This window comes from Saccopteryx bilineata, chromosome 9 (assembly GCF_036850765.1).
Source record: "Saccopteryx bilineata isolate mSacBil1 chromosome 9, mSacBil1_pri_phased_curated, whole genome shotgun sequence".
Lineage (NCBI taxonomy): Eukaryota > Metazoa > Chordata > Mammalia > Chiroptera > Emballonuridae > Saccopteryx > Saccopteryx bilineata.
Genome location: NC_089498.1, coordinates 60,343,870 through 60,366,394, shown reverse-complemented (window position 1 = coordinate 60,366,394; position 22,525 = coordinate 60,343,870). Strand labels below are relative to the sequence as shown.

The 22,525-nt window shown below is 40.3% G+C and overlaps 1 protein-coding gene across 4 annotated transcripts in view; it reads left to right on the top strand.

Annotated features, from left to right (window-relative positions):
- FAM13C (family with sequence similarity 13 member C) overlaps positions 1-22,525 on the top strand; it is a 166,492-nt gene that overhangs the window by 4,163 nt on the left and 139,804 nt on the right. For 3 of the 4 annotated variants that reach the window (XM_066242819.1, XM_066242818.1, XM_066242821.1), the window contains 2 exons: positions 4,001-4,057; positions 9,765-9,960. In XM_066242819.1, the coding sequence (XP_066098916.1) occupies positions 4,001-4,057; positions 9,765-9,960 (253 nt within the window). The remainder of the gene's footprint in view (positions 1-4,000; positions 4,058-9,764; positions 9,961-22,525) is intronic. The other variant, XM_066242820.1, reaches the window with a different exon arrangement.

Genomic DNA, 22,525 nt, shown 5'->3' with positions numbered 1-22,525 from the left:
ATTGTTAAAGATGGCTGCTGCCGTCATGTGATATAGCTAGTTGCCCTCCTTGCTTGGAAAGGGCGTGGTTATGCTAATGTGTGTTAGGGGAGGGCTTTCTTGCCAAAATGTTTTGAAAGGTGCTAGGAGGCCATTTTGGGGGACAGAAATCACGTTTTTGTAGAGAGGAAGAGCCCATGGTGTATCAGGGCAGGGAAGCCATGTGGAGGAGGGAGAAGTCAGTTCGTGGAGGAGAAGGAGATGGGGAATAGAGGTGAATAAGACCGGGGAGGTGGAAGCCTTAGATTCTAGGAAAACTCGGATGAGTCAGTAGCTTTGTGAGTGCTGAATGAGTGGGTTTTGAAGCCCAGTGTGTTTGTTTGTACTTGCTTGCTGAGTGCAAGTTTAGAATAAAGGAAAATGGACCACCGGTTTTCGGCTCTGCAGTTTCTTTACCATCTGTCTGAATTAAATGCAAGCCTGCAAGAGCCAGGCGGCTGTGATGGTGGCCACGAATACTGGCCACACACTGGGAGATCCCTTAGCCTCTGTGTCTACTTCACATCACTGCCAGGCTTCACTGTGATAATGCAACCGAGCAGGTGAGTTGTCAGAATCACATCCTTGTTTGCTAGAAGGAACAAAAGTCTGAACAGAGTAAAAGGTAATAACCCTGAGAATTTCACAAAGAAGTAATTGAAAGGACGAATTATCCACATATTGGCTAGGCAACCACAAATGAAGAACTCTGGGACTTAGAATCTAGTTGATAAGAACTTCAAAGGATTTCACCTAATAGTAGTGCTGCCCACACTTTTTTTTTTTTAATGCTGGTAGCTGCTATATAATTTTAAGACCCACTAATAGGTCAAAAATTATAGTTTGAAAAACATTATCCAAGAAGATAGCTACTTTTGAATTATTTAAAAAGGAGAATATTAAAGATTTTGGTCTTCAAATTCCTGTATTTGGCTATAATGCAGAAGAGAATGCTATGCCTGGGACCAGTTAGGCATTTGGTCAGAATTGATTTTCTTCCAGTAGTGGGGATATCTGGATGTGGATTACCACTGTGGAGTCCATTTTATTACTGGGCCAGTATTTCACATTGCAGGGGCTGCTGGGCAAGGAATCAGTAGAACAATCAAAAAGTAAAAGTTAATTGAATATAACTTGACAGTCTTCATAAAAGCAAATGAAAACCCAACTGAACTAAAAGAGATTGTATATGTGTGCCATGTAAGCCAGTAGGGAGATCTGTTTCATTGCTATAGCTCTGAGCTAGGAATTGTGTTTCCTTGAGTGACAATTGAAGTTGATCAGTATGCCTTAAAATTAGATCAGCTAATTAGGTCTATCCTCATACTTCAGAAAGCATCTTTTAATGTTCTGGTGCTGAGTTTCCATTTTTAACTAATTGTACTTTGAAAAGAAAGGTTAACACATCTAATGAGGGGGAGAAAAATAATTTCTTTGCCAAATTCCCAAACAATAGGTATTGTTAAGCTCTAGAGTTGAACCTCTGGTTGAACCCTAATTCTTTGGAAGCAACAATTCTAGATTTCTGTTTTTCATTGACTTTTCTACTTAGCTAGGTAACTTTTATTAGGAATCATTTTTATTCACATTAAAAAGCTCAGATTAGGTGAATGTCTCAAATGGAAGAGAACAAAGCAATATTATGAATTTAAAACTTGTTTTCCAGCCCTGGCCAGTTGGCTCAGCGGTAGAGTGTTGGCCTGGCGTGTGGAAGTCCCAGGTTCAATTCCCGGCCAGGGCACACAGGAGAAGCACCCATCTGCTTCTCTACCCTTTCCCCTCTCCTTTCTCTCTATCTCTCTTCCCCTCCCACAGCCAAGGCTCCACTGGAGCAAAGTTGGCTCGGGAGCTGAGAATGGCTCCATGGCCTCCGCCTCAGGTGCTAGAGTGGCTCTGGTTGTAACCGAACAATACCCCAGATAGGCAGAGCGATGCCTCCTATTGGGCATGCTGGGTGGATCCTGGTCGGGCGCATGTGGGATTCTGTCTCTCTGCCTCCCCACCTCACTTCAGAAAAACAATATATTGTTTTCCATGAAATGGTCAGAGTAGGTTACTGACAGTCAAAAAATTTGAAAGCAAGCACATTTAGTTCATTTCATTAACAAGGGCATTTTATTAAGTCAACTTATTTTTTTAACTGTCAGTGGGAGCAAAATATTTCAGCAGGTAGAGAGGATTAGAGTCTGTAGGCGACCTTTGTATAATTCTGTACAAAACCATAATTTAAAGAGGATAATAAGGGAAGAGGATGGAGCATTCATCAATTTGTTCTATGGATAAATTATAAACTATTGCTGGTAAAGAATATTTAAAAATTTTAAACGACTTCATACAGTATAAATGCTTTATTATGTTTATATTTATGTTTGTAGATATTTATTTATTTTTGCTTAGTCATTATATTGTGAATCTCTTAAGCAGGTATTTTTCAACTTTGTAGCCTTTAGAAGTAGTGCCATTCAAAGAGTGGGCCCCATAATTGTTTGTATGTAACTTGTCTGAGATAAGAATAGTATAGAAATAAGGAGTAAGCATTTAATGACTTTTTTTGTGACAGAGACAGAGAGAAGGACAGATAGGGACAGATAGACAGGAAGGGAGAGAGATGAGAAGCATCAATTCTTCATTGCAGTACCTTAGTAGTTTATTGATTACTTTCTCATATGTGCCTTGACTGGGGGACTACAGCTGACTGTATGACCCCTAGCTTGAGTCAGCGACCTTGGGCTCAAGTTGGTGAGCTTTACTCCAATGAGATGAGCCCGTGCTTAAACTGGCGACCTCGGGGTTTAGAACCTGAGTCCTCCGTGTCCCAGTCCGATGATCTATCCACTGTTTTACAGCCTGGTCAGGCATTCAATGACATTTATAAGAATTTGACTTTCCTGTGACAGTTTTACAGAAGTATTCACAATGGATTCGAAATGGAAAACAAACTAGTCATTTCTGAATTCTGAAGCGTTTGAGAAGCATAGCTCCAATGCCTAATGCAGTACCTGGAACTCAATAAATGCTTATTACGTTATTTCAGGGACCAAACCAGCTGAGGGGCCAGAGCCATGACTGGATTCAAGACTCATTTTGTGTCTACTCTGGGGTAGCACTGTTCGCACTGTGGCAGCATATCTAGGAAAAAGATATTTTGGTATTTCTTCTCATGGAATTAACTAATTAGAAAGCTCTCAGATGTACAAAATAATTACACAGCAGTATGAGGCAAGATGTAGTTGGTTACTGAAACCTCATAATGAGTGTAAATATTTACATATTAAGGTAAAGTAGAAACATGGAATGTGGAAGAACTTGGCTGAGAAAGTTTATGAGCTTGTAAGACTTGACTTGGCCAGTAAAGGATGAGTAGGAGTTGAAGATAAAAAAAAAAACCATTTCCGGCTGGAGTGTGGTGGGGTGGAAATGAAAGAGAACAGGAACAATGACTCCCTCTGTACTGGAGTGAGAGAGTGGTTCTAGTCCAGATTCCCTTGGGCAGTATAGAACATTGTCAATATTTCAATGTGGAAGAGCCAAGAATTTTTTACAAGGTTATTTCAGATGTTTTGTAAACAAGAAGGGGGTCAAGAAAGTAGGTAAAGACTATGAAGTAAGCCAAATGGGAGCTGGGATGTTTAGGGATTGCTTGAGGCAGAGGAAATGCCAAGAGGCATATAGTGGAGTCTCTTTTGAGCCACCAATCTTGGTGTCAGCTATCCCCTCAAGTGCTGTGGACACTTAGGTTCTTTTGAAGATCTTGTTAGCTTAGGTGAAGCAGAGCAGTGGAGGAAAAAGCAGCTTTTAAGCTTACATGAAACAACATTACTCATATTGCCTGGTAGACATGTTGGGAATCGAAGCTGTTTTGGGAGAGAGTGGTGAAGATTGTTCTATTTTTTAGTTTACTGTGCTAATTAAGACATTTCTAGACTATTGCTGCTTCTGTTGCAGCAGACAGTTGGATCTGATGTGGTTTTTCTTCTCCCAGGTGTGAGGAAGACACAGTCTCTCTACATGAAGACCAGACTGATTGTTGCCATCTCAGGTATAACCCATCGTTGCTTAGTTCTTAATTTTTGAAGGTCTGCTATCTGTAGTCTCTTCTCTGAATTCTAATAATTTGTTCTGTGTCTTACTTCTTCTAATAAATTTTCAGCTCTTGAAGTTTTGTCCACTTTTGGATAACCTCCCCAACCCCTTAGCATCCAGGACAGTGCTTTTTATATGGGGAATGCTCAATAAATGACTATTGAATTAAACATTAATTTGCCCATCTCAGTATTCCCATCATAAACCTTAAGAAAGAGATTCTAGATTTATTCACCAAAGATATCACTGAGGGTCTGGGATATGGTGTTGGTCATCAAGGTGTTCACAGTATGATGACGAAACCTTCATGATTAACCATTTCTTCCACTTTTGCTTTGTTTTGAACATGGACATTTACGTTATGTAATCTAAACAACAGGAAAGAGGCTGATGTTTCCTTCCGCATACTGTCAATGGAGAAACTGAGGCTCAAAAGAGTTATAGCTCATCCAGGGTAACAGCCACTCTGAGGCAGAATTTGAATTTTTCTATGAAGTCCAGTTGTTGGGTAACACACATTTGTTGAAGACCTATTTTGTGTTGCAAAAGCTAAGATATGTTGTAGAGGAAGACAAACCAATCCCTGCTCCCAAGAATTTAGTCCACTGGATGATATAGGCAATATAGATGATGTTTTGACAGTGCACTAAGTGCTGTTTTACTAGAGGGAAACAGGGTTTGCTTAGAAAGACCAAATAGCCTATAGAGAGGTTTCTGGGATGGACTCCTGAAGAAAATTACACATGGCACATGACTTTTTCTTTCTTTTTTCTTTTATTTTGGTGGGATACAAGGCCAAGAAAACAATGATACCATTAAGTGGAGAGAACACTGTATTAGAAAGCCAGCAGAGTGTAGAAGCTATTGTTCAAGTTAAAGGAACAACAAACAGTTTAGAATGGCAGGAATCCTTAGAGCTGGGTGGGAGTGAGGAGGCCAAGAATGGTAAGAAATGAAAAATTAAACAAAGACCCAGTTCCAAAGGGTGTGTGTACCTTGCTAAGGGGTTTGAAATTTATCCTGGAGGTATGGGAAGACTGAAAGAGCTCTCAGTTTTTTTCTTTGCAAACAATTACTTGCGTAAATCCCCTGTGAGTAACAATAGCTCCCATTTATTGGGTTGTGGCCTTGAGCCAGTTTTCTGTGGTAGGCATTTCACAAAGAGTGTATCACCTCTGCAAGGTAGAGGTGACATCCTTCTTATGGGTGAGGGTCAGAGAAATGAAGTGGTGTGGCCCAGGCTACACAACTAAGTGGGGGGACCCTCAGACTCCTGTTCTTTCCAGCAAATTATGACCATTCTCAGTCATGGTTGATCCCGTTAAGTAGTGGCGTACATTATATAACCTGTACTTTTCTGGTTTGTGCATTCTGAGGAACCAGTAATAGTTAGAAATATATTTCTGCAGTTGAGTTTTGTATTTAGGTTTTATATTTGTGTAATGAAAAAGATGCTTTTTGCGTCCCTCACCTTCCTTGCTTTTCAAGTCAAGGCGATAAATGAGATGAATAAGTTAAGGGCATCTTGAAAATACCATATAAAAACAAAATTCAGTTATTATTTTAGAAATGATTTTATCAAAAAAGTCAGCTTAGATTTGAATGATCACTTTTTTATTAAATTCTTGAGTGATCTAGAATTCTTGAATGAGGAACATTTAGGTTTCCCTAAAGGCAGCTGTTTTCCTTTTGTTTTTCAGCGAGGAACACAGCGTGTGTGCATGAAGAATTATTTGTTTCTAGTGATAAATAGGGAGAAACACTTTTACCTTCTTCCCTTCTTGGTTCTTTGGCTGGTCTAATAATTAAATTGACATAAGACAGATTAACAGTAGAAACACATTTAATTTTGTACATATGGGAGTCGCCAAAGTAGGAAACTCTTTGGCAGTTATGTAATTAAGGCTTATATACTCTTCTAAACTGAGGAGAAGATGGTAGGGTTCAGGGATTTCAAAGGGGAGGAAGACAATTCCCAGGAAAATGGGAAGGGCAGATCTTTAGGAAACAACTATTTGCCAGACCATGCAGATAAGTCTTTCTGATATAAAAAGTTATCTTCGGTATTAGGTTGCTTCTGGTATAGGCCCTCAATATAAGTTGTTTTTGTCAGTTAAGGGGGAGGTAAAAGCTTTCCTTGAGTCTGTTGGGCCTTGATTGTTTTCAGTTCAAAATAATCAGCATGCCAGCTTGGCATATGTTTGGGTCACAGATTCTGTTCTCCCTCAGAGAAAAATGCATTCCAAATGAACTAATGTAGTTCCAACTCATGGTTCGATATTTGTTTCCAAACCCATTAGTGACTTAGAATTTTATTTTATTTTTGTAAATGATTTTAAGATTTTTTTTTTTTTTTTTACACAGAGACAGAGAGAGGAACAAATAGGGACAGTAAGAGAGAGATAAAAAGTATCAATTCTTTGTTGCGGCACCTTAGTTGTTCATTGATTGCTTTCTCATATGTGCTTTGATGGGGGTGGAGGGCTACAGTAGAACAAGTGACCCCTTGGTCAAGCCAGCAATCTTGGGCTCAAGGCAACGACCTTGTGCTTCAAGTCAGTGACCTTTGGGCTTAAGCTAGCAACCATGGGGTCATGTCTATGATCCCACGCTCAAGCCAGCAATCCTGTGCTCAAATTTATGAGCCCATGCTCAAGCCAGTGACTTTGGGGTTTTGAACCTGGGTCCTTCATGTTCCAGTCCAATGCTCTGTCCACTGTGCCACCATCTGGTCAGGCTTAAGGGAAAATATTAACCAATGTCACTAGCATTGATTTTTTTTTTCAGTTAAATTATGTCATTTGTTTGGTTCTTCTTTTCCAGATAACACTGTTTGTCCTGACACTTAGTTTAACTGTTCACATAGTTTTAATTTTTTATACTTTTAAGAGAGAGAGAGAGAGAGAAAGAGAAAGAGCGTGATAGGGACAGACAGAATGGGAAAGAGATGAGAAAGCATCAGCTCATAGTTGTGGCATCTTAGTTGCTCATTGATTGCTTTCTCAAAAATACCTTGACCCCAAGGAGGCTTCAGCTGAGCCAATGACCCCTTGCTCAAGCCAACAACTTTAGGTTTCAAGCCAGTGACCTTTGGGCTCATGCCAGCAACCATGGGGTCATGTCTGTGATCCCACACTTAAGCTGGTGACCCCATGCTCAAGCTGCTGAGCCTACACTCAAGCCAGATGAGCCCATACTCAAGCTGGATGAGCCCACACTCAAGCTGGCAACCTCAGAGTTTTTTATTTTTTTAATTTTTTTTGTATTTTTCTGAAGCTGGAAACGAGGAGAGACAGTCAGACAGACTCCCGCATGCGCCCGACCGGGATCCACCCGGCATGCCCACCAGGGGGCGACGCTATGCCCACCAGGGGCGATGCTCTGCCCCTCCAGGGCGTCGCTCTGTTGCAACCAGAGCCACTCTAGCGCCTGGGGCAGAGGCCAAGGAGCCATCCCCAGTGCCCGGGCCATCTTTGCTCCAATGGAGCCTCGGCTGCGGGAGGGAATAGAGAGACAGAGAGGAAGGAGAGGGGGAGGGGTGGAGAAGCAGATGGGTACTTCTCCTGTGTGCCCTGGCCAGGAATCGAACCCGGGACTTCTGCACGCCAGGCCGACGCTCTACCACTGAGCCAACCGGCCAGGGCCAACCTCAGAGTTTTGAAGCTGGATCCTTTTCATCCCAGGCCAACTTTCTATCCACTGTACCACTGTCTGGTCAGTGTGCATAGTTTTATTTCTACACCTTGCCCTCCTGCATCCTGGTCTTGCTCCAGACCTCCTGCCCTGAGGTTTGCTTTGATTTTTTTCCCAGACTCTTAACTGGAACTCATCTGCCTGATATCAGTTTGGTGAATTTAATCTCTCTATTTGGTTTTTTAAAAAATTTTATTTCAGAAGTTATATTTAAAGGGATGACATTGATCAATAAGAATGCATAGGTTTCAGGTAAACACTTCTGTAGTGTTTGAACTGTATTGTATACCCACCACCCAAAGTCAAGTTATTTTCCATCATCTTATATTTGTTCCTATTTACTCCCTTCCCCTCACCCCTATCTCACATCCTCCTCCCTTTAATCCCTCTTATTTGTGAAAAGATATTTTGAGCACTGGACATATAAACCCTTAGCTGGTTTTGTTTTGTTTTAGAGAGAGAGACAGAGAGAGGGACAGACAGAGACAGACAGACAGGAAGGGAGCGATGAGAAGCATCAATTCTTTGTTGTGGCACCTTAGTTCATTGATTGCTTTCTCATATGTGCCTTGATGGGGGGGGGTAGTGGCTATAGCAGAGTAAGTGACCCCTTGCTCAAGCCAGCAACCTTGGGCTCAAGCCAGCGACCTTGGGCTTCAAGCCAGTGACTCTTTGGGCTCAAGCTAGCGACTATGGGGTCATGTCTATGATCCTATGCTCCAGCCAGTGACTCCATTCTTAAGCTGGATGAGCCCACACTCAAGCCAGTAAACTCGGGGTTTCAAATTTGGGTCCTCTGAGTTTCAGGCTAACACTGTATCCACTACACCACTGCCTGATCAGGCTGCTCTTTGCTGATCTTGTCACTTGGTTTTATATGTCCTTGAGTCATTGTCCAGAGAAATTTCTTCCTCGCTGACCTTGCCAAAATATCTCATATAGGTGTTTGTGATCAGAGAGCAAGAGGTAAAAACACCATCTGGGGGGAAGTGTCCACTCCTAATCTAGTACCAAATTATTGCTAGTGGGTTAAGGATGGTGATATTAATTGTATAAAGAGATGCTCCATTTGGTTTTATTTGTGATGTTTGTTGGATTCTTAATGAAATAAGAAAACAAAATGCATCTAAACTTAAGAGGGATGTGACTTCAAATAAGTGTTATTTTGTCACTATTTTTGAGGAAATTTAAATGGCATGGAGATAGTATTTTGAATTTGATTGGTGAGTGAAAATTAAAAGTGACATCCCAGCCCTGAATGTCTGAGGGTAACACTAGCCCATTTGATCTTCTCCAGCGGTTACACATTGATAGAACCCAGACAATGGAATCATTGACTTTGTATTGAGGATGTTGTTCAGATGGCTTGGTTGGGTACAATTTGACCCTTGTCTTATATTTGATCTGGGTAGCATGTATCCTGTTAAAGTGGACCCTGTTAAACTTTTAGATGCATATGAAAGTTGCAGATAGTTGATTATAGACTTGTCATTGAGGAGTAAGCATCATGCCTTAACCAAGTACAAATGCGCGAGAATGGAGACCTCCCTGACCCTCCAAGTCTGGGTGAATTAGCAGCCCTTTTATTGGGCACTTTAATTTCTAGCTTTTAGACCTTATATAAAGTTAGGATGACATTATCTAACCTGAATACACTGTTATTGGGAAAGAAAAATAGGATAGACATCAAAGCATCTTGGGGTGAAGAAAATTTGAAATTATCATAGTATGTACAGAGTTACAACTATAAAAAGTATGTTAATTAGGAAAGACTGGAAGGGAATATGGAGTAATCTAAAGAATGAAATTCACATTTCTTACGTTCTTATTTCTGTGAAACTGGCTAGGTCAACGCTAAAAGTGTTGCTAGGTCCATATAAATAGAGCAGCAGTGAGTATAGCCAGTCCCCCTTTCTCGTAGCAGTTTGTCACTTTGTGGTGCTTTCTAAATTGGGTCTTTCCTGTTTTAGAGATGAAGACAATAAAGAAAATTACCCCAACACTGGGGCGCTCCTAGAGGAGCCCGTGTCCTCCCGGGAGCCACAGCATGTAGAGCAGACCGTGCTGGTAGACGGTGTGCTGCGACCCAGCATGGGCAACTTCAAGTCCAGGAAGCCCAAGTCCATCTTCAAAGCGGAGAACGGGAGGAGCCACGGAGAAAGTCAGGTAGTGGGTCTCCTTCTCAGGCTTTGTCAGGATGGGTGCTTCTCAGGCGAGGGCACAGTTCTGGAAAGTGGTTTGAGTGTGTCATTTTGCAGGAGTTGATCAACATGACTTGTCATTGCATATACCATGGGCCTGAAACACTTGGGGGCTCTTTTTGGTTAATAGTGGAGTTCTCTGGGCAGGCCAGTAATTTAGTGCCCGTTCAAATTTATGTTCTTAAATACTGGACTTTGACGTTGATTTAAAGAAGCTGCTTCGCTATTTGTGTGGGGAGTAGAGGAGACTATCTCATTGTCTTCTTTTCTTAGGGCAATATTTCTTGTCCCAAACTTGAATATTTGTCTCAACAAATCAAAACTTCCAGGTTTAACTGGGGCCATTTTCCTTAGGTTGCAGTTTAGCAGTCTTGAATAAACATTCAAGTGTGCATGGGCATGTTTGTGTGTGCATTTGGTGTCTTTGGGGTCAATAAGTACTTAAATGAAAGGGTGAAGCATCTTTTCAACTTTATTTGCGAAATAAATTTACATTTTGTTTATATTTTTAACTTTTTCTAGTTGTAGAGGGACACAGCAGAGAATGACTTTTTTTTTTTAAATCTTATAAAACCTTCAAATAATTTGTGATGCTTTTAAAAAGGATTACATAAATACAATCCACTTTAATCTTACTAGGAGTTAATGGTTCCAACATTGAAATTATATTTGTAATGGTGCCTAACACAGTTTTGGGGACATAGATGCTCCATTAATGTTAACTTTGCTTTTCTGTTAATGCTTCACTGTTAACTTTCAAAATAATGTGGGAGGTTCTAAGGTTAATAAGTAAATTATGACTTTAAGTCTAGTCCTATTAGCAGATGGGCACCAGGTGATCTTCCTGTTAGAACAACTTTGGCTTGGCAGTTTATTTGATCTTGTAGTTTTCTTATTTGGCCTGTGATTTTAATCTTATTTCTTCCTTGGCATTATGATCTCTTATTTTGTCAGTTAATTTTGCAGTGAGATGAAATATCTTCTGTATTCATGAAGCTTTGTTGTGATTATCTTAAACTGAGTTGAGTTGCAGAAAGAGATGAGTGTGAAATGCCATTTAAGTTATGATAAACTTGAAATCGGGTCTGTTACTGAATGTATCCAGCACTTGTTTGGGAGTATGGTGGGAGTATTTTGGGCTGTACCCAAAGGGTTGCCTGCAGAGTCTGACTGATTACAAGGAGGCTTTGACTTGACTCTCCTGCTAAGAGTCATCTGTGACATTGTGGGATTTTGATGACCAGCCATCTGTCTTAGAAGTGCCTTCTTTCCTGTCATCCTTGGGTAAGGTCTCACAGAAATTACAGAGTCATCATTTGTAATAAGGTACTAATGGGGCATGTAATTCCTAACCTGTTGCTTATACATGGAAGATTGCAGGAGAGAGATATGCTTGTATAGTATTTACTTATAATAGAGCATTGGACTGCAGGGAAAACTTCAGTTCAGTCCTGACATTTCCATAAACACAATGAGATTTTTCCCCCGCTAATGACTAAGAGAAGTTTAGTAATATTATTTTAGGTTTACAGTATTTGGAAAAACTTTGAATCATGTTTCATTCTTCCTGTTCTCTTTGGGGAAAGATAATTAACATTGTCTGAGTACAGACCAAGAACTGAGCATGTATAAATAATATTATTAATAAAATCAGCTAACACTTATATGAACATTTACTGTGTTTCAGGCATGTATCATGTTTTACTATAATTCCATGAATTAGCATTATTATCTGGTACAAATGAAAAATCTAAATATCAGAGGAATTACATGTGTTTAATCAGATTTGGAATAATTTGAGCAGAGTGTCTTTTCCATAAAAAGCACAGTGTTTCTAATAAGAGCTACCTAGGTCTTCCACTTGTGAGTCTAGTGATTTACCTACCTCCTTATATTACTCATGCCTTAATTTTTATATTAAACCTGTGATTTCCCTCTGGAATTTTCTTCCTTTGATGATATGTTGTATTGCTAAGCAGGAATTACTTATTTAGAAAGGATTACTTAGAATTTTATAACTGTATTTTTCTTCTCTGCCTTAAAGCTTTGTGCGGTTGTTCACTAATGCTAGATAAGTGTTGTTTGAGAGAATGTTAGCTAAGTTCCATGAGGTCAGTGGTTAGTCACTGTCTATCTTTGGGTCTCCAGCACTCAGTAGTCACTCAGTATTATTTGTCGAATGACTCAAAACTGCTAAGAGACTTATATGTATGATTGGTATCATTTTTTTTAAAATTTTTATTTTATTTTATTTATTCATTTTTAGAGAGGAGACAGAGAGGGGGAGAGAGGAGAGAGAGACAGAGAGAGAGAAGGGGGGGAGGAGCTGGAAGCATCAACTCCCATATGTGTCTTGACCAGGCAAGCCCAGGGTTTCGAACCGGCAACCTCAGCATTTCCAGGTCGACGCTTTATCCACTGTGCCACCACAGGTCAGGCCTGATTGGTATTATTTTTTAAAGTAAAATGTAAGCATATTTTTATTAAAGCATACATGTTAAAAGAGGATATAATCAGGATTCTCATACAGATATGGAATAAAGGTGTCATAGATATTATTTAAATCATTAGTTAGACAGGGCATCATTAATGTATTACAAGCAGTTCAAAAGAGATGCCAAATATCACATATTTGTAGTTTGACAAAGAGAGCTAAAATAAATTTTAAAATGGACACAAAATTGGCAAAGCTTGCAGTATCCATAGGGTGATATAGCCTAGTTATAGACAAATAAAAGCAGAGGTTATCCAGGTGGGTAAGCTAGCCAGGATGTTCACTAAATTTCTTTCTTTTTTTTTTTTTTTTTATAAATTTTTATTAATGTTAATGGGATGACATTAATAATTCAGGGTACATATATTCAAAGAAAACATGTCTAGGTTATCTTGTCATTAAATTATGTTGCATACCCCTTGCCCAGAGTCAGATTGTCCTCTGTCACCCTCTATCTAGTTTTCTCTGTGCCCCTCCCCCTCCCCCTAAATCTCTTCCTCCCTCCCTCCTGCGTCCTCCCTCCCCCCACCCCTGGTAACCACCACACTCTTGTCCATTTCTCTTAGTCTCGTTTTTATGTTCCACCAATGTATGGAATCATGTAGTTCTTGTTTTTTTCTGATTTACTTATTTCACTCCGTATAATGTTATCAAGATCCCACCATTTTGCTATAAATGATCTAATGTCATCATTTCTTATGGCTGAGTAGTATTCCATAGTGTATATGTGCCACATCTTCTTTATCCAATCTTCTATTGAAGGGCTTTTTGGTTGTTTCCATGTCTTGGCCACTGTGAGATGTTCACTAAATTTCAAAGTCTTTTACAATTTTCCTTACATTCTCCTCTTGCCCCTTACCTTCTTCTTTGTGATTGTAGTAAGATATCCTTGATCATAAAATAAGGCTAGTCTCTTTAAGTTTGGCCTGATTATTTCTATAGATGTAGCAAGAGTGTTAATTTACCGTATTAGTCTTCATAAGTATGCTCTGCAAAATATAGAACCTTAAGTATTGAATAATTACAAAATTAACTTCTCTCTCTGGAAGTTTTCGTAAGGAATCTCAGATTGCACTTCTACTGCCTCCATTATTTCCTATCCTAAGACAGAGAAAACCTAGCTCAAGAAATGCCACTGTATTTTACCTGCCGCGCCTATACATCTGAGTGAATTCTCTTCTTGGGGTCCCCAAACTAACCTTAGTCAGGAAGTGATGGTTCATACGACCTGTAAATCTGAGCATGTAAGCTGGACAGCAGGCAGTTATCCTGGGAGGTTTTTGCAGGCATTGGCTCCATAAATAAAGCCACATTTGGTTCCAGCAATGGCTTGTTCTACCCGATTCAGTAAGCATCATTCTTTTTTTTTTCTTAAAACATATATATATATATATATATATATATTTTTTTTTTTTTTTTTTTTTTTTACAGGGACAGAGAGAGGGATAGATAGGGACAGACAGACAGGAACGGAGAGAGATGAGAAGCATCAATCATCAGTTTTTCATTGTGACATCTTAGTTGTTCATTGATTGCTTTCTCATATGTGCCTTGACCGCGGGCCTTCAGCAGACCAAGTCACCCTTGCTCAAGCCGGTGACCTTGGGTCCAAGCTGGTGAGCTTTTTTGCTCAAGCCAAATGAGCCTGCGCTCAAGCTGGCAACCTCGGGGTCTCGAACCTGAGTCCTTCTGCATCCAGGTCCGACGCTCTATCCACTGCGCCACCGCCTGGTCAGGCAGTAAGCATCATTCTTAATATGACATTCAGGCAAAATGTTAGCTGCATATCAGATTTTTTTTTCAGTTCTACTCTGGTAAAAACAAAAAAAACAACATTATAATTGAATATATGTTAAATAATCCTATACCCATGAAAAGGAAGTTCACTCCAAGTTTACTCCATATGAATTTTCTTTCTTTTTTTTTTTTTTTTGTATTTTTCTGAAGTTGGAAATGGGGAGAGACAGTCAGACAGACTCCCGCATGCGCCCGACGGGGATCCACCCGGCACACCCACCAGGGGGCGATGCTCTGCCCCTCTTGGGTGTCACTCTGACCAGAGCCACTCTAGCACCTGGGGCAGAGGCCAAGGAGCCATCCCCAGCACCCGGGCCATCTTTTCTCCAATGGAGCCTTGGCTGCGGGAGGGGAAGAGAGAGACAGAGAGGAAAGAGGGGGGGCAAATGGGCGCTTCTCCTATGTGCCCTGGCCGGGAATCGAACCCGGGTCCCCCGCACGCCAGGCCGACGCTCTACTGCTGAGCCTACCGGCCAGGGCCTGAATTTTCTATTTTTTTAATTTATTGATTTGAGAGAGAGAGAGAGAGATACATCAATCTGTTGTTTCACTTATTTATGCATTCATTGATTGATTCTTACATGTGCCCTGACCAGGGATCGAACTCACAACCTTGGCATATTGGGACAACACTAACCGGCTAAGCTACCTGGCCAGGGCCCATATGAATTTCTGAGTTCTGGGGGCCAGTGAGACTCAGATATTATTTTTTTAAATATTAATTTTAGTTTTCATAAACAAAATGGTTTTAAAATGTAAGTTTTATTATTATTCAGGTGTGGTAGGGCTGACAGATCAGAATATGACTGCCATGGAAAGTACTACCACTAGTTCTCAGGAGGAGGAGTAGATGAATGTATGCCGCGCATGCAGTGCTGGTCAGGGAAGCACCAGGGTTGGCCAGGAGGCAGAAGGCGTGAGAAGAACTAAGAACAGGAGCCTTTACTAAGGTTTCCATCGGCAAGGTAAGCAGGGTAAGCAGGTTTTAGATTGCCTAGTTTGAATAATTTCAGTGGACTCTGAGTTCTATAGCTATTTTAGTTGTTTGGTCCCTGGCTCTGGGTTGATTAAGGCAGAGGAATATTATCTCCTGGAGAATATGAGCCAGATAAAGAAGGTAGTTCTGAGTCTGGGCTCTGGGTTGGTTAGTTTGCATATAAAGGTAGTCTCCTGGGCAAGTCATTTGCTCTGTTTCCTAACTCTATGAATTAGCCAGCCCTTGGAGAGATCGTGTCTTCCCAGGCAGCAAGTCAGCGTGGCTCCAGATGCCAGAGCATCAAGAATACAAAAAATAATAACACATAGTTAATACTAGAATCTACTAGATTGTGTGGGTTACAGGGAGTTAGTTGAAGGAGAATGAGAAATGACTTTGTTATAAAGCCATTAAATAGAGAATGAAAACAACAATCTCAACAAAAAAAAAACCACAGTAAAATTTCTCTTATCAGTCTATTGAGTCCTCTGTAATTACCGGTAATTCTTGTTCTTGGGTTAGCAGTAGCATGAAGCCAACTGCTTCTTGACTAAAGTCCTGTAAATCCTGACTCAGCCCATTGGTGTCATCAGATACCTATACCCAAAGTCTGTTCTTTGAAACTTCAGTTGTTTAAAGTGTTTGGGCCTTTACCATGGGACTCTTGAGATATTCCTGTTTGTTGAACTCACAAATTCTGGCCTGAAACTTATAGTGGAAACTTCAGGCAGGCATCTGAGGAAAACAAACTTGTATAGATGAAAAAAACTGAAAGTGGTTGGGGTTAATTTACTACTAATAAATTTCAAATGTTAAAAACCTAATGAGAGTTCATAAGAATAATGTACAATGTGAGATGCAAAAATGGATAATAAAGTCATTTCCCTCAAATTAAAATATCTCAAAGGGTTATAAATGAGCCTATTTTAAAAGAAATCTGGGAACTTACTTTGTATTTTTAAAAAAATGGATAAATATAATTAAAAAATTTTTTTACTTACTAATTTTAGAGAGGAGAGAGAGAAAGAGCAAGGGAGAAGGGGGGAGGAGCAGGAAGCATCAACTCCCACATGTGTCTTGACCAGGCAAGTCCGGGGCTCCGAACAGGTGACCTCAGCATTCCAGGTGGATGCTTTATCCACTGCGCCACCACAGGTCAGGCAGGATAAATATAATTTTTACAGATGAAAAAATCTTGAGATATAACATAATAATCCTAAAAGAATATGCAAAAAAATATTAAGTAAAAAGTTTATTAAATCTGGTATAGGCCCAGGACATCTACAGTTTTATTAAACTATATAGATAGGTAAGTCTGATGTTGTTCCTGATTGAAAACCACTGGTTTGAATGATGCTAGATTCAAATGAAAGAAGTAAGTCTATGGCCAAGTCAACATTTTAAATATTAATCCCAATCATCACTGATGATGTATAGAGTTTTTGTCTAATATCAAAGCAAAGCTTGGCCCTGGCCAGTTGGCTCAGAGGTAGAGCACTGACACAGTGTTGAAGTCCTGGGTTTGATTCCTGGTCAGGGCACACAGGAGAGGTGACCATCTGCTTCTCCACTCCTCTCTCTCTCCTTCTTTCTTTCTCTCTTCTTCTCGCACAACCATGGCTCAATTAATTCGAGCACATTGGCCCCTGGCTCTGAGGATGGCTCCCTCCAGCCTCTGCCTCAGGTGCTAAAAATAGCTCAGTTGCCAGTGGCCCCAGGTAGGCAGAGCATCAGCCCCAGATGGGGGTTACCAGGTAGATCCCGGACAGGGCTCATGTAGGAGTCTGTCTCTGCATCTCTCCTACTCTCACTTAAATAAATAAATAAGAAGCAAAGCTCCACAAGGACTGGAACAAATATAGAAACTGGTAGAACCATTTCATATGAGTTTTGATCACAGAGTAAATGTCACACTAACTAGGTTCACCATGCACGGTGAGACTGATTCTGTTTGTGAAGCTGCATTTATTGGGGAACTTGAGCTTATCTAGAGATTCTGCCCAACACTTCTTGCCATCATCCAGGCACAGTTCTAACTGGTTTGTTATGAGATTATCATTTCCCAAAAGGACCTGTGAAGAACCTATGGGCACAACCTTGATAAACTTAAAAACAGCCTTCTCTGAAGCTGAAGGACATCATTGTAAGACTTTAGTTGTGGCCATTTCTGGTGTCTCTTGTCACATAGTTTGTATTCAGAACCCCAGAGTAGAGCTTCAGTCTGATCCTAACCAGATTGGGATTACGGATATGACAAAGTGAGACGGGGCCAGATAGTAATCATTGAAGTTTCTATCTTATTTTTCTTTTCTTGACAGAGACAGAGAGAGAGTCAGAGAAAGGGACAGATAGGGACAGACAGACAAGAAGAAAGAGAGATGAGAAGCATTAATTCTTCACTGTGACATCTTAGTTGTTCATTGATTCCTTCCTCATATATGCCTTGACTGGGGGCTACAGCAAAGCAAGTGACTCCTTGCTCAAGCCAGTGACATTGGGCTCTAGCCAGCGACCTTGAGCTTCAAGCCAGTGACCTCTGTACTCAAGCCAGCAAACATGGGGCCATGTCTATGATCCCACGCTCAAGCCAGCAACCCGTACTCAAGCTAGTGAACCCATGCCCGAGCTGGCAACCTCAGGGTTTTGAACCTGGGTTCTCCCATCCTGGTTCGACATTCTATCCACTGCACCACTGCCTGGTCAAGAATTTCTTATTTTTCTGATCAGCCTAAAGTTAGAAATTTCACTTCTAGAGCATGAAATTTAAATCTCACCTTGAGCACATTTTTTTTGGGGGGGGGATGTTGGTCTTAGCCATGTGCCTGAGAAGGAACCATAGTACAGTAAGTACAGTATCAGAATCTGAGGTTTGTGTGCATGTGTGGATAACTGATTCCAGCTTTGTATCCACTATGAATGATTTAAAGGAGGAGGGTTTTAGATATATTTGCCGGTCCAATAAAAGTCTAGGAACCAGGAAGGCAATGCAAGAATGTTCTCTAAGAGGTTAAGTAATTTGAAGTATGTTTATTTGAACCAGGATCAGTTGGAGTTTTCCTTTCTGCTTATTTATCCCCTTCTTCCTTAGACAACAGGCTTTGCAAAAAGTGGCCTGGATAAGGACCATTTAATGAATGATCTGTCTCCTGAAAAGTCAGGTGTTTATTTTTTATTTTTTATTTTTCTGAAGTGCGAAGTGGGAGGCAGAGAGACAGATTCCTGCATGTGCCGAACCAAGATCTACCCGGCAAGCCACTTGGGGGCGATGCTCAGCCCATCTGGGGCATTGCTCTGTTGCAACCAGAGCCATTTTAACCCCTGAGGCAGAGGCCATGGAACCACCCTCAGCTCCCGGGCCAACTTTGCTCCAGTGGAGCCTTGGCTGCAGGAAGGGAAGAGAGAGATAGAGAGAAAGGAGAGGGGAAAGGTTTAAGAAGCAGATGGGCGTGCCTCCTGTGTGCCCTGGCCAGAAATTGAATCCTGGGACTTCCACACACCGGGCCAATGCACTACCACTGAGCCAAACAGCCAGGGCAAAAGTCAGGTTTTATTGATGCTAATATGAGAGTTTATTGATATGATGAACTTGAAGTTAAGCAAGACTTGTGAGTTTGTACTAAACAGAAAGTCCTTATGAAAACAGAATCTTATAATAATATTTTGTAATTGTGTTGAATGTCTTATTGGGACAGCAAACCTTTTTCCTAGGAAAGAGAACTGATTGAAGGGAATAGATTATATATATAATATTTTGTGAAAATTACACAAAATATGGGGAGGGATCAAAATGGGTGAAAGTATAAAAGTACAAGCATCCGGATATAAAATAAGTCCTAGGGATGTAATGTAGAGTATGTATTTCCCCATGTGTAAGATGCTTCCATGTATAAGATGCTTCCGTGTATAAGACACACCTTAATTTTGAGACTCAAAATTTGAAAAAAAAAATGTATTACATAAAGTTACTGAACTCAAGTTTTATGCATCATACAACTCCTCATCACTGTCAAAACTCCCATCCATTGCTTGTCCTCATCTGTGTCTGATGATGAATCACTGTCTTCAACGAGTGCAAAAACAAGTGCGAAAAAGCAGGAAATGCAAGTAAAAAAAACTACAACCACTGTATAATACGCACCCAGTTTTTAGGTCCCAAATTTTTCAAAACAAAGATGTGTCTTATAGATAGGGAAACATGGTAGTTAATTATACTGTATTATATATTTGAAAGTTACTAAGAGTAGCAACAAAGTAGCAAAAAGTTCTTTTTTTTTAGAGAGAGAGAGAGAAATAGGGAGACAGGAAGGGAGAGAGATGAGAGCATCAACTCACAGTTGTGGCACTTTAGTTGTTCATTGATTGGTCTCATATGTGCCTTGACCCCAGGGGCTCCAGCTGAGCCACTGATCTCTTACTAAAGCTAGCAAAGCCAGCGACTTTGTGCTCAAGCCAGCAAACTTGGGCTCAAACCAGTGACCATGGGGTCATGTCAATGATCCCATGCTCAAGCTGGTGACCCTGCACTCAAGCTGGTGAGCCAATTATCAACACAGTGATCTCAGGGTTTTTGAACCTAGGAGCACAGTGTCCCAGGTTGACATTCTACCCACTGCACAACCTCTGGTCAGGCAAATGATTATTTATCTATTTTTTTTTTTAATTTAGTGAGAGAGACAGAGAGAGAGAGAGACAGAGGGTCAGAAAGAGACAAACAGGCAGGAAGAGGGAGAGATGAGAAGCATCAATGCTTTGTTGTGGCACCTTAGTTGTTCATTGATTGTTTTCTTATATGTTCCTTGATGGGGGTGGGGGGAGGGTGGGGGGCTACAGCAGAGCGAGTGACCTTTTGCTCAAGCCAGCGACCTTGGGCTTCAAGCCAGTGAATTTGGGCTTAAGTCAGCGACCATGGGGCCATGTCCATGATCCCACACTCAAGCCAGCGACCCCATGCTCAAGCCAAATGAACCCGCACCTAAGCCTGTGACCTCAAGGTTTCAAGCCTGGGTCCTCTGCGTCCCAGTCTCATGCTCTACCCACTGTGCCACCACCTGGTCAAGCTAAAAATTCTTATCACAAGAAAAAAATTTGTAACTGTGTGGTGATGGATGTTATCTAGAATCATTGTGATGATCATTTTGCAATATATTGATACATACATAACAAATCATTATGTTGCACAACTGAAACTAATATAATGTCATATGTCAATTCTGTCTCAATAAAAATGTACGTGTGCTTTATCATATCTCATTGTGATTAACAGTGAGCACTGGAGATTTCTTCTCTGCTTTAGAATATTTGGGGTAATTTATTTTTATTTTTTTGACACATTCAGAGATTCAGAGAGAGGGACAGATAGGGACAGTCAGGTGGGAAGGGAGAGAGATGAGAAGCATCAGTTCTTCGTTGTGGTATCTTAGTTGTTCAATGATTGCTTTTTCATATGTGCCTTGACCCGGGGTGGGGGGTGGCTACAGCAGAGCGAGTGACCCCTTGCTCAAGCCAGTGACCTTGGGCTCAGTCCAGCAACCATGGGGTCATGTCTATGATCTCATGCTCAAGCCTGTGACCTCCGGTTTTCAAACCTGCGTCCTCCATGTCCCACTCCTACATTCTATCCACTGCACCACTGACTGGTCAGGCAGTAATTCTTCATCTTGGAAAATATGCACACATATTTTCTATCTGTTTATTGTGTGACCACCACTCTTTTTTTTTTTAATTTTTCTTTTTTATTTACAGTTGTCCCTCGCCATATCTCAGTTCACTTTTCACGGTCTCACTGTATTGCAGTTTTTAAATGATATATATCTAATTTTGTATCACAGATTTTTTTGCTATATCACGGTATTTTGTGGCATATAGGTATTTTTATATATTTATTATTTTAATTATTTTTGCGGCAAAATAAGTGTGTGAAAGGTTTATAAGAGTGTGGGGACGGTTTATAAAACCTTAAACTATATATAAATAATAAAATAAATATAAAGTTGCTACTTTGTAGATTTTTGCCTATCATGGGGTGGAGGGTCTGGGACTTAACCCCTGCAATAGATGAAGGAACATCATATTGATTTTAGAGAGAGAAGAAGGGAGGGAGAGAAAGAAACTTTGATTTGTTGTTTCACTTATGTGTGCATTCATTGGTTGATTCTTCTTCATGCCTTTACTGGGAGTCAAACCTACAACCTTGGTGTGTGTATTGGGATGAAAGCTCTAACCATGTGAGCTACCTAGTCTGGCCTAATCACCACTCTTGATTAGTCTTGTTCTACCCTTTCCCAGAATTATTTGTCTCATTAATTTCTTAGATTTACACTTTTCTGATTGTACAATAAAAAAATGTATAAACCCAGAGTTAAATTTTAAAAATCCTTATTTATTAATATTCTATTGATTAAAATAAAATACCCTGGTTTAAAAAAGGTAATAGATTTATGTACGTTATCATATTTTATGACTGTATTGTTGTAGTATTAGTTCTTAACAACCTCATTTAGGGATGTCTGACTTGGCTAACAGAACCAACTTCCTGTGCTGGACCTCATAATAGTCTGGAGGATGTTTAAAGTTAGCGTTGGTAGAGTCAGTCTTATCATCTTCCCTCCCTAGCAGCTGGCGTCAGGCTATGTACTGTCCTTCTGTACTTCCCTCAGGTGGCTATTTTAGCAGTAGACAGGAGGCTACATAGAGGGGTTTTCTTTAGTGAGTTGTGTACTGTGATCGTGCCACTAATCCAATTTCTTGGGAGACCAGTTGTTCGGTCTGGTGTGCATGAGCCTTAGCTTTCTCCCACTTGGCTCCAGGAGATGTGTTAAGAGGCTGGAAAAGAATTCAAGTCTGATAGTGAAATTTATATTGTAATTTTTCTGCAGAAATAAAATCATTCTAAATATATACTTTGCAGGCAAAATAACAACTATGAAGTGTTTACTATATTTCTGTTTTTGGAAGGTGTTTATTTATATAAGAATATTTTTATTTTTACTGTGTTAGACTGAATTAGAAGAAAGACAATAGTTAATTCTGGGTCACTTGTTCCACCAAAAGAAAAAAAGATTTTGTTTCCAACTACATACCTATTTTCTATATGTTTTTCTTGATATATTACTGAACTACTGAGCAAGTACAAATGATAAAAACAAAAAAAGCAGAACAGCTGAAGGACTGCAAAATTTAGAACATTGTAAAGCTAAAATGAACTTCAAATAAAAGTTCACTTTCTTTTCAGTGAGAGAAAGACTTTTAAGTGCTGAATGTGCC